Source organism: Clavelina lepadiformis, chromosome 1 (assembly GCF_947623445.1).
Source record: "Clavelina lepadiformis chromosome 1, kaClaLepa1.1, whole genome shotgun sequence".
In the NCBI taxonomy this organism is placed as follows: domain Eukaryota; kingdom Metazoa; phylum Chordata; class Ascidiacea; order Aplousobranchia; family Clavelinidae; genus Clavelina; species Clavelina lepadiformis.
In genome coordinates, this window is record NC_135240.1 from 22,283,597 (window position 1) to 22,296,023 (window position 12,427).

A 12,427-nucleotide genomic window follows, 5' to 3' on the forward strand; every position below is an offset into this window, starting at 1 on the left:
TAGCCGAATTGGCCGACGCCGAAAACAAGCGATTGAGCCATGCCTATATTCAAACAATTAATTCTTGGAAACAAAAAGTCCTGTGGTGTAGAAATCAGCGGAATTATATTACGAAGTCTATCCGCGCTTTTCTGCCACTTAGAATTTCAATATAGTGGGTGGGATAGCTTAATGTGCGGTTAGCAAAAATAAAATAGCTCCTAGTTGGTAAAGCCCAACCGCTTGGATACCCGCAAGGATGAAGAGGTTGTCCTATGTCCACAGGCATCTAGTCGTAACTTACTACGCAAGGAACCATTCATGAGAGTGTCAATAATATAGGTTGTGGCCCAGGACCAATATTTGTGAAACGCTGTTTCTAAAGTATCTCAGCCTGTTTTGCTGGGCATAACGCTTGACAGGCGTCAGGCAAAGAGGGTAAAACTTCGACTGTAAACAAAACTCTATGTTGATATGGACAGTGTGCTTGTGTTACTTGTTAGCAGGTGAAACAGTTTGTTGGAAAGACCGCTGTGCTATACTGTACTGAAGGCAGCTGTAAAGTCCAAGAGTACAACGGCGTCTTATTCTTAACCACAAAGCTATCTTCCATGTCGTGGGTCATAAGAACGACTTGATCTACAATGGACCTCCCACGTCCAAGCTAACGCAGATGGTGGTGTTTTACGTCTTTTATCAAACTCTGACGGTAGTTTTTTTAACGCAGGGTTGCAGTTGAGGAATTCTTTGCCAGAAGTTAGCGTCGGCACAGTACAGCAGAAATCATTTTAATGCAATAAGCATTCAGTTCTCGCTGCATAAGAATGACTGCGTTTTCACCGAAGCGTATTTATTATGAATTGATTCTATGTTAATTTTTTTTTGCATTTTTATATTTTTATTTATTGAAGAACAATTTATCAATAAGTTAGCAATTAACCATTTTATTGTTATCTAATACAGTAACGCTATATTTAAGTTCCTAAGATACCTATAAGCTTATCAGTTAATCTACAGTATTTAGAAAAATTTCCATTACAAGATGTCTATTACTTTCATGCCGCAAAGCGCGGGTTGCTGGGCTTCCCAACTCCCAAGTTTCCTCCATTCTTGTTAATTGTTAGGAAGCACGTACTTCGTACTTTTGTGCGTATTCGTACTTTCATACTGTCGCCTCGTAGTTGCTGCGTTTCCGGCAACGTTAAGCAGTATTAAAGGGGATTTTGTAAATTTTTTTGTAGAAATGAAGCTTGCATGATACATCGACAGTAAGTAGGCTTAATCAATCAGAAAACAGGAAAACCAGCTCCCATATATAAGCGTAAAATTCGTTTATTTTGCATTTGTACATTGGCTCAAAAAGTGCCAGTAAAACATCCGGTACCACCTAAAAACTATTTGAAATGTTATCGTTTTGAGGTATGTTATACGATAAAGGATGAAATTACCCTTCTGATCATGTAAAAATCCTTGGTGTACCGTCTATAAAATTTCTTTTATTCAAGTTTTAATTTTCCTCAAATAGAATTTTTTACATATTGGCTAGTCTACCCTGTTGCAAAAAACATTGAATGAGCAATGATGATTCATCCAACAATTAAAGTCATGCAAAGACTGTCTTCTTTCCTATGTTTAATATTGTGTTGCCATACCAAGTGTGGTGCCTGCACGCATGAGATTCATCATCAGCATACGAGGCAAAGTTTTTTACACAGGTTTATAACAACCAACCAAGAATAAGTCGGCTGTTTGAAAGCTAATTTCTAATAAACAAAAAAGAATTGACGCTGCAGTACTTGCTGTCATGGCAAAAATTGCTTCAGTTGCATGCAACATTTTTCGTCAAAAACTGCTGTACTTTCTAGTCAGCCTTTTAGCATTGGCTAATAGCATTAAAATAGTAGCCTGACCCATGAAGTAACTCAACTCAGTAACTCAGGTCCAGACTGGGGAGTGTGGCAGGAGCAGATCCAAGTTTGTATGAAGCTCCGGAGCAGAATTGCTGTTTTGCACTATATTGTAGCGTATGTTATAAGTAATATGTTGGCGTGGTGCAAATTTTGTCATTGCATTTTTTCTTTCTTTTCTAATGTTAATTCTTCCTTATGACGACAACGAGTCATGGCCATGAGTTCACGTAGACTTTTTTGTTGTACACATGCACATCGGACTTTTGCTTCTGCGCCAACGAGATCTTGGCAAAAGCTGCCATACTCCGCAGTCTGGGAATATGTGAAAACTGTAACGTAGAGCTTCAACTTTCAAACATCGTTGGTAATCAGTAGAAGTACGCTTACCCAGCAGCAAAATACAATAGAATGGACCTTGAGCTGAACTGTTTATTTATTTATCAGTCATAAATTCCTTCAACTAGTTTTGTACGCCCTAATTATTTTTCAAACACTTGTTTTAATTTAAATTCTGGTAAGGTATTGCAGTAGAGTATATGATTGTGGTATTATACAGCACTGAGTGTTATAACTGTTTTCATTTTAAACGACTACAACATGTTGTCTCCGCAAGCTGAAGTTGATGAATCAAATTTGAAAGCTTGTTTGCATGAAGTGCTCTTGGCTGCATTATCGTCTGATCAAAATGTTCGTAATGCAGCAGAACAGCAAATCAAAGTTTACGAAGTAATGGAGGATTTTGGTGTCTGTCTTGCTGAAGTTACTGTTGACACGAGTTCTGACTTTGCAATTCGCCAGCTTGCTTCAATTATTCTAAAACAATATGTGGAAGTTCATTGGTCAAAACTGGCTGATAAATTTGTGCTTCCCGAAACCACTGATCTTGCAAAAGCTGCGATTCGACAAATGTTGCCGCTAGGACTTCGTGATAACGATAAAAAGATAAGAGGAACAGTTGCATATGCTATTTCAGCAATAGCTCACTGGGATTGGCCAGATGAATGGCCAGAATTGTTTCCACTGCTCATGGAAGCTGTCAACAGTGGTGAACCAGATGCAGTTCATGGCTCAATGAGGGTTTTAGCAGAATGTAGTAGAGAACTTTCTGATGTCAACATAACTAAAGTTGCTCCAATTCTGTTACCAGAACTGTTTAAAATTTTTTTGCAAAGTAATACTCATGGCATTCGTACGCGTTCACAAGCTGCAGAAATTTTTAATACTTGTGTTTGTCTTATTCATGACACTGACAACACTGGTGTGATTAGCTCATTGTTACCAGCCCAATTTGTTTCTGAATTTACTCTTGCGTTTGCCAACGCATTGCAGGTACCTAATGGTCCAATTTCAGATTGCGGCCTGAAAAGGGAAGTTTTAAAGACCCTGGTAAATATGATGCGCAATATGCCAGCAATGATGGGTGATGCAATTCCAGTGGTCTTGTCTGCTGTTTGGCAACAACTTACAGAAGGGGCAGAGTATTACATTAGCTCTGAAGTGAATGGCTCTGTTGATGCTGGGCCGCAAGTCGATACGGATGGGGAATCGATCAGTTTTGGAAACTTGGCTTACTCTATATTTGACTTTGTTGAAAGTTTACTGGATACTAATAAGTCCAAAAAAGTTGTCAAAAAGTCACTTTCAGAATTGGTTTACTATTTGATTATGTACATGCAGATGACAGAGGAACAGATGTACAGTTGGATTGAAAGTCCAGACCAATTTGTTGAAGACGAAGATGAAGAAAGCTTCTCCTTCAGTGTACGTATTTCAGCGCAAGATCTTTTTTTGTCTTGTTGTCGTGAGTTTAAGAAAGAGAGTTCAATTGCAATAATGTCTGCCGTACATCGTCATTTACAAGAATCAGAAGAAAAGAAAATTAAAGGAGATGTCTATTGGTGGAAAATTCATGAATCTTGTTTTCTTGCACTTGGTTCTGTGCGTAATTTGGTACTCAAGTCATTAGAAAGATCTGTTATTCAATTCGATTTCAATTCATTTCTCTCCACTGTTGTATTAGAAGATTTGAAAGCCCCCCCATTTCTAGCCGGACGATCACTGTGGATTGCCAGTCGTTTTGCAACTCTTATGTCCCATGACACCTTACAGAAATACCTTGAAGCTACCACCCATGGCTTAAAACCGGACCAGTCTGCAGTGATACGAATATCTTCTGTTCGTGCTGTGTTTGCATACTGTGACCACTTAAATAACACTGCATTGACTGCGTTGTTAACACCATTTGTTCCATCACTGCTTGAAGGTTTATTGCATTTTGTAGCACAAGCTACTGTCGAGGTGCTATCCTTAATCCTGGAAACTTTACGAGTGGTACTAAGCATAAACACAGAAATTACGACTAATTATAGGGAGAAAATAATTTCTTTGGCTATCGCAGTTGTTTTGAAATATTCGCATGATCCACTGGTATCTTCCTTAGCTGGTGATTTGTTGACTGAACTTGCATCTCATGGGACATGTACTGCACAACTGGAGGCCAAATTGCTTCCCACTATTGTCAGCATTTTCAATGCTCCGATTGAAAAGGTGGCCCCAGGTTTAGTTTCGATGGCGATGGATATTTTGTGTAACATCATACGGAAGTTGGAAGCTCCGCTTTCTGTGGCTTTTATTGAGACAGCTTTTCCTTCAATGATTCGATGTGCAGTAAATAGTGATGACAACTCAATTTTGCAGAGCGCTGGGGAATGCACTAGGGCATATATCTCCACAGCAACGAATCAGTTATGGGCATGGCATGACACCGAGAACAATTCTGGTGCATCATATGTTATGCAGCTAATATCTGTACTTTTAAACCCTAAATTAACAGAATACAGTGCCTCATTTGCAGGACGCTTGGTATCAGTATTCATTACCAAATCAGTTGATAAACTTTCCAACGATGACATAGACATGATCCTGAGAGCGGTTTTGAGCAAGCTGCAGCGTTCAGTAACCCTTACTGTGACACAATCCCTTCTGCTAATTTTTGCTCACCTTATCAACACACGGGTTGAATCAGTCATATCGTTTTTGTCGCAGGTTCCTGGCCCATGTGGTGACTCTGCTTTGCAGTTTGTCATGAATGAATGGTGTGAGAAACAGTCAATGTTTTTTGGTAGCTATGACAAAAAGGTGAGCATAGTAGCCCTTACAAAGCTGCTGCAATATGGACTTACCTCAAATGATGAGAGGCTGCAGCAAATAAATGTAAGAGGAGAACAGATTTTTTCAGAAGGAATACGAACACGCTCAAAAGCTGCAAAAGAACCAGAACAGTGGACTGTTATACCACTGCTTGTAAAAATATACAAGCTCCTTTTGCATGAACTTTCCAGTCAATTAGAGTCTGGTGGAAAAAATCTCAATTTTTTCCAATGGGAGGATGCCTCAGATAGTGAGGATGAAGAAGTATGTGCAGAGGATGGGAGGCAAACCTTGGCAGAACTTTTGAATGATAATTCTGTAATTGGCTTAGACGATGATGAAGACGACTATAGTGATGATGAAGATGCCATACATGATCCACTGAATGAAATAAACATTACAGATTACGTTAGCTCCGTTGTGAAAGAGTTCTGTAACACTTCTGCACACGGAAGCCATTTTGTTAACCATTTAAATCAGCCAGAAAAAGACTTGTTAGTTCAAATAACACAGTCCTGAAAGTGTCTTGCAATTTGTTAAATGTACATTATATAATTTGTTTCAAACATCTGCAATAGTTTAATGTTTGGTAGCTTCACTGTTTTGCCCCAATCTAGGCGCATGGGGTTTTTATTTTGATCTGTAGTCGTCATATGAACTTAAGCAGCATGACAAGTCATATTGACTGAATCAGCTTTTACATGTGCATGACTTCAAAATGAGGGTACTTTTGTTTGACTAAGTTTCTCATATGTGACATACTTTGATTATGATTTTAATTTTTTAGTTTTAAATATAATCTACAGATTTAAAGCTGTTGCATTTGTTCTGATAATTGTCCTTGAAAAAAAGTGAAGTAAATGTTGCAGGCACAATGGTAGAGGTTTACATTGCAGTCAGTTTTGGGCAAAATTATGATTGCGGTATCGCAGCTTACTTGTTATTTTTCTATGCTGGTTCTACTTTCTTAGTGTCTGTTTATGCCTTATTCCTTGCTTTAATCTGCCAATTATTATTAATACCATAGTTCTGTGTTCAAACCATTGCATTATGGAACTAACCTTTTGGACTAATTCTCCCCAGGGCCGGCCTTAGCAAGTGCGGGGACCAATGCAAAACTTGATGGTGGGGCCCCTTGCCGATTTTAAATAACTTTAATGTAGTAATAATGATAATAACATTAACCAAATATCAACACTTTGCAAATCAGCTCTCGTCAAAGTTTTGCTTTATGATATATTTTCACCATAACAGTCTCCTTTGACTACAAATTGGGAAATACCCAAAATAAAAGCTAAATTTTGTTAATAATTGTTGTTAGTTTTGTTTTGGTGCTTAGCAAAGCGGGACCCATCTCTTGTATTGGCTGGCCCTGAATCTGCCAGTGTTTAAATGAAAACCGTGAATTAAGTTTGAACTAATTTAAACCACAAGTTTTGCCATGTTATGTGGTGCAGTATTTATAGGCCTTGAAATGATGTTTTTTCATTCATGCATTTTGATTAGAAATTATTTGGCCGCAAACGTGCAGTAATTTTTCTACTGAGTTGGCATTGAGGGCTATTTATAGCGAAACCAGTCAGAATGAATGACCTTGGTCAAAAATATGACTTTCTTTTGCATCCAATCAAGGATTTGACAAAGAACTGGAATATTGATATCGCAACTGTTCTGGAGGATTATCTTGGAGAGGTTTGTAATTACAAGTCCTTTTTATATGTTCCTGAGATGAATGATAGAAGAATACGTTGTTGCCTAATTAAACTTAAATATTTTATACGTAAGCCCTATTTCTCAGCTTTAATTGTGTGAATATGGTTGACCACAATTTTGCACCGGTGAACGTAATTTGTTTTGTGATAGCACTTTTTAATGCTTTGATTGTAATTTTTATCTTACGTGGCAGATTATTATTTTTTTATCGAGACAAAAGTTTTTTCAATTCTGTTTACGTCAGATAAGTGTTCAATTTCTCGAAGGAACTAAATATAATGAATTAATCGTGTACAATGTACATTCCAGTTGTATGTGAGTACCGTATTTATTCAAATAGATGCTGTTCCTACTGCAATTGAATTTATCTACAACGGCTTCGTTTATAGCATCAATTTGCCTACAAAGTCACATTTTTGTGGGTTTTGCCAGAATTCCTATTTTTTGCATACATTTAAGTTAGTGAATTTGCATACAACGGTTGATTTTTTTTGTCCCCAGTTGTATTTTTGTTATCTATAATGGCACTTTTGTATGGTATATAAATAAGTCATGTGAAAACTCTTCAAGTCACTTGAAAGCCTATGGGTTTACTAACTTCTGCTGTGCGTTTTAGTTGGAAACAATGACATTTTCGTTTGATGGTGGCAAAACTAAGTTAAATTTTGCTGAAGCATCTTTCCTTATTCAAGGCACAGCTTGTGTTTGGAGCCGAAAGGTGGAATATCTGCACAGTTTGGTATATCAAACTTTGGAAATGATCTCCAATAACAAGTAAGTTTAACCTCACATAACCTGATGCAACTGTTTCGTGTTTAGCAGCATTAATTTTGCCAATACCACAGTTTGGTACCTCAACAAAAAAATTTGTTTAGTTTGTTCCATCTTGCTTATTTTCTTAAGGCAAGACAAGCAACCAACATCAATTGATCCCAAAGGAATCGATAAAGATGACACATTCGATGATCATGAGGATAAGGTGAAAAATTTTTACTACTTTTGCCTATTCAATCTCTATTTTTAGGGTTGAAAGGAGGGAGAAAATTCAAAATTTCCAGATTTTTAGTTTCCAATCCAGGTTTATTAAAAACTGACCCCTTTGCCAAGTTAGCTACATAAACCTAGATATATATATACAGTAGAATTCGTCTATATCGACACCTCAAGGGGATGAAGAAAGAGTGTCGATATAGGCGAAGTGTCGATACAGAAGAATCAATATAAATTGTTCCTAAATTCGGTTTTAGTTCAATGTAAGGGCCTGGTAAGGGTTAAAAGTGTACTCTAATCAGCACTGTTGCTTAATTTTATGTTTTCGCGTACACTACGGCAAAGAACAACACAAACAAGATCGTGAAAAATAATGGTAGTTGTATTTACACGTAATACGCATGCAGACGATACTGATGCGGAGCAATATGGCGTTACTACAGTAAGGTACAGTGCTTTACTCCTTGCACAAAAATCGCTAATTTTTTTCTGTTTTGTTTTTGCGACAGCTTTGTTCAACACAGTATTTTTGTAAGCGAATGTAAGACGAATATTTCGACGATAATTACATCAAACACAACTAGGCAACCTAAACCGTCATACGATAACGTCATAAAGTTTTAAGTCGGATTACCTCCCAGAGTAATAAGAAGAACTACAACTGTTACTAAAAACGGACAAATGGCTCTTGGGGATCAAAAAAGGTGTCGATATAGGTGAACTTGAATGTATGTAAAAGATAGGAATTTCGTCGGGACCAACGAAAACGTTTGATATAGCCGAAGTCGATATAGGCAAATTCTACTGTATATAACAGGGGAAGGCAAATGTATTCAATGGAAGAGCCATTTGCTGAAAATACAAGTACCAGAGAGCCTCAAAATTATTTCAATACAAAAACGGTAAATAATGCAAGTTCAGTAATAATAAAAACGAAACGCATAGTTTTCTTCCCACTCTAGATTAAAACCTCTGTTTTCATCTTCACATTTTCGTTTTTTGCTAGCATTAGATGTCATCGTTTTCGTTTTGCAATGTATTTAAGTAGACTAAACTGAGCTAAAGCTTACTGTCTTAGCAATGAAATTGCGTTGACTTGCTGTTAACTAACTCTTCGGATTCTATGTCTATTGTTACGTCATAAACGAAATGCTGGCCTAAATAAAGTAAAGAAAATAAGAGAAACGTTCATAAACAGTACTCTTGGTAGCCTTTACAATTTTTTGGGAATTTTACGATTCGACTAGAAGAGCCACAAAAAACATGCCAGCGGATGCGGCTCGCGAGCCGCAGTTTGCCCACCACTGGTATATAATATTATATCACAAAGCTTAAAATGTGTCTCATCAAAAAAAATTTATTTGCACCTGCTGAGTTTTCATTTGTATGATTCTTTCTGAAAGTTTGAAAAATGTTGCGTTTAGTTTTTTGGAAGTTTTTCGAGTTTTCTTGGAAGATTAAGCAGTTTTTAGGTCCAAAAGTTCTATAAGCTGTATGTGTTTGGTTAAATTAAAAAATTCCATGTTTTGGATCCAGTTTGGTTACTTTCTAGATCCAGTATGGTACCTAAGTACAAGAGGGCAGGTTTAAAAAATCTTTGACTTTATTGCTTATGTTATATGTTATCAATATAGTTTTTAAATTTGGACGATGCCAGAACTGCAACTGCAAAAATGACAACAGGCAGTGGTGGTGATGTAATCTGTATTCCCTTGCATTCAATGTACTTACATACTGCTGAAGAAGACAGAGGAATGCCATTTCTTAGGTAATTTATTGGTCTTTTGGAAGTTCTGGTTGTATGTCAAGAATTGGTAAAAAAGTGCAAAACGACATCACTCAAATCAAACAAAATTGTTTAAATATTTTCATATCCTAAATTACAGAGATGTCTGGATAGAAATGCTTAACTATATCAATAAACAAAAGCTTGTCTATTTGACTATCTGTATTTGACCAAATCATCAGCTGCCCACTGGCATTGACCACATTAGTAGATGGGCCTACTCATCCTACTGTAGTTTGGCATTACAGTTTCTAATCTCGTAAAAACTCAACTTCGTTTTTCAGTAAAAGTGGTGAAATCCTGAATTATTACAAGGATTTATGGTCAAATTGTATGACGCCAATGACCTCAGGGGCAACCTTAATTGCACGGCCTTTTAAAAATGAAGTCACTTTAGCGAAAACAGATGTGAACTTGGCAAACAAAGGTTTGCGATACCCGTTTATGAATTATAAAAACTTTTTCAGTTTTTAATAAAGAATGATGTGTTGTTTGTGAACCTAGTTTTTAAATGTCTATATCTATAAAGCACACTAGTACAGTTTGGTAACTTTATTAATAAGAAGACATAGGGGCTGATGGGGATACCACAAACAACAGTCCTCATCAAGATGCAGATCTTTTCATGGGTAGCTTAGATGATCATCACGATGACAACGATGGTGATGATTACAATGATGTTGACATGGCAGTGGAAGTAGATAATGCAGCCGTTGACGTTATTGAGAAGAGGGTAAGCAAGTGTTGTTTTAATTAAGCCATCAAAACCAACCATAGAAGTGAAAACTTTGTTACTGTTATCGTTCACGATGCAAATTGTAGGTTGAAGTTCGACAACTAAGACAAAGGGCAGCCCCAGTTTCATCAACAGATATTCAGGTGTTTATTTATGCATTGAGAATGTTACTTCATATAAAGTAAAACTGCTTTTACATGTTTCAAAATAGAGTGCACTTTTTTTCTCACAGCCGCTCATAGTTGACCAAAAAATTGAGCCAATTTTGGATCCACACAGCAAATGTAATGGGTGGACGGCAAAGCCTTTTCACAAGGGCAAAACTGTGCGACTTCCATCAAGTATAGCTCCAGGAAGGAAACGCAAGAGAGATCCAACCCAACCAACCATCCCTCTTCTCTATGACTTCCTGCAGGCTTCTAGTGATTCACAGTTCTAATTCGTTTATATTTTTATGGATATTTGCAATCTATTTTAAGTTTAAAATTTTGCTTGTACCTTTTAGAAAAAGTGATGCAGCAAGTTAACAATGCCATTTCAGATGAACGAAAGAAACGTTTTACATTGTGGAAACAGGTATAGAAATGTTAATTCTGACTGCATATACAAGAAGACGATCATAAAAAATCGCTTGTAAAGTTTATGATCATTCATAAATCATCCACTCACCTCTGCCAAATATTTATTTCAAGCTGAAAGCGGAGTATGCCAAGCAGTCAGTCAACCCAGAATTTAATCAAGGTAAGTTTTATGGATTTTCCTTCAAGTGTTAGCCAGGTGATTTTGGCTCAATAATAAGCTTTACAGAGGAAATTTGTGATGACGTTTTCACTCAATCCCACGTTATAAACGGAGATGGCATTGAAGATGACATGGATGAACCGTATAGTGACGATGATGGTGGCGGCGGTATGCCGAATATCGATGATCTCATCCATGATGCGGCTGATTACGATGCACCAGCAGCGCGTACGTTTTCTGCAATGCGCTGAAATGTTTATCGCAAGCCAACATTGTTACAATAATCTGTATTTCAGCGCCTCCAACACGTGACATTGATCATATTGAGACGTTTGAAGATCTTGTTCGTCACCACGTGGAGCAATTTTACACTTCGGCTAAACTCTACATACAAGAAACTGCACTTGGCCAAAGAGTAAAGGAGTGGCAACAAAGCATTGAACCTTTTCTCGAAGACCAGGTGAATTCTTGTTAAATTTATCCTTAATTGTAGGTTGGCAATTAAATTTTAATTTATCGAAATATGAATAATATATTTGAAGTATTCTTACAGCATATTCCATTGAGTACACATTAGCTATCAATTATTATTGGTGAATGAAAAACCTACAGGGTCATAGGTCTGTACGCTCTGAACCAGTGTGATGTGTATTAGGTAGCTATTAACCTTGAGTGAAAGTAAACTGAGTACGATCCAAAACACGCGCAGGACCAACGACCAGAATTCGACATCCACAAATACGGGGATGACATGGTGTTGCACTTTGCTGACATTGGACAAACCAAGTCATTTGCTTCCGTAGTGAACACAAAAGATCCTTGGTCAATATGCCGTCACTTCGCCGCCACATTGCAACTGGTACGTAAATTAAATGTTTCATGTTCAATGAAAACTCTCTAACCTCTGGTTTTGATCTGCGCATTTTATTCCAGGCAAACGACGGCAATTTTCTTCTTGCAACGGATGGTGACACAAGCAAGGATTGTGTAAATACTCTTCAGTTGAAATTGCTTTCGCAGAACAAGTTCCGTGACAGAATAGAAGAGTACGCACCGTTTTGACCTAGGATTATTCTCTCTTCGAAAAGCTCGTAACACTGTCATTGCACTTTATTTCATGGTGGCCGGTAGGTGCCACTGAGAACATTTTAGTCAGTCGAAATATTTTCCACCTTAAAAGTTTTTTATTAAACTTGCATCATCTTGCAAGTGTAAGAAAGTATAACGATATTTTTTAGAAACAAATGTTCAAAATATTACGAATAAACGTTCGTTATTTGCTTAGCAGCGTTGTAATCTGTAGAGTTGGGCCAGTTATGGATGCTCAGCTGAAATGGCAGGAAAACTCTGTTAAACTCGGTGACGTTGCAATGGCTTTTCAAAAGGCTCGGCTAATCTGGACAATACTAAATATGTAAGCCA

General features: G+C 37.3%; 2 protein-coding genes across 3 annotated transcripts; both read left to right on the top strand.

The window, feature by feature from the left end:
* Positions 1-670: 670 nt before the first annotated feature.
* LOC143450615 (importin-9-like) lies at positions 671-6,548 on the top strand. The gene has a single exon (XM_076951235.1). The coding sequence runs from the start codon at positions 2,487-2,489 to the stop codon at positions 5,556-5,558; it is 3,072 nt and encodes a 1,023-aa protein (XP_076807350.1). The 5' UTR covers positions 671-2,486; the 3' UTR covers positions 5,559-6,548.
* On the top strand, positions 5,619-12,289 carry LOC143450624 (condensin-2 complex subunit H2-like). Of its 2 annotated transcripts, none has more exons than XM_076951248.1 (14): positions 5,619-6,731; positions 7,369-7,526; positions 7,656-7,731; positions 9,377-9,510; positions 9,813-9,955; positions 10,092-10,261; positions 10,351-10,407; positions 10,497-10,686; positions 10,770-10,840; positions 10,957-11,005; positions 11,072-11,233; positions 11,302-11,465; positions 11,715-11,864; positions 11,939-12,289. In XM_076951248.1, the coding sequence occupies exons 1-14, from the start codon at positions 6,624-6,626 to the stop codon at positions 12,065-12,067; spliced, it is 1,761 nt and encodes a 586-aa protein (XP_076807363.1). In that variant the 5' UTR covers positions 5,619-6,623; the 3' UTR covers positions 12,068-12,289. The 2 variants fall into 2 exon arrangements, with proteins under 2 accessions (XP_076807363.1, XP_076807368.1); XM_076951253.1 differs by having other exon boundaries at positions 10,095-10,261.
* Positions 12,290-12,427: the final 138 nt, after the last annotated feature.

Excerpts from the sequence above, each read along its gene's own strand:
- LOC143450624 (XM_076951248.1), top strand. The coding sequence starts at position 6,624 with ATGAATGACCTTGGTCAAAAATATGACTTTCTTTTGCATCCAATCAAG. Across the intron at positions 7,732-9,376 it reads TCGATGATCATGAGGATAAG|TTTTTAAATTTGGACGATGC; the intron begins GTGAAAAATTTT and ends TTATCAATATAG. Across the intron at positions 9,511-9,812 it reads AGAGGAATGCCATTTCTTAG|TAAAAGTGGTGAAATCCTGA; the intron begins GTAATTTATTGG and ends TTCGTTTTTCAG.
- LOC143450615 (XM_076951235.1), top strand. The coding sequence starts at position 2,487 with ATGTTGTCTCCGCAAGCTGAAGTTGATGAATCAAATTTGAAAGCTTGT.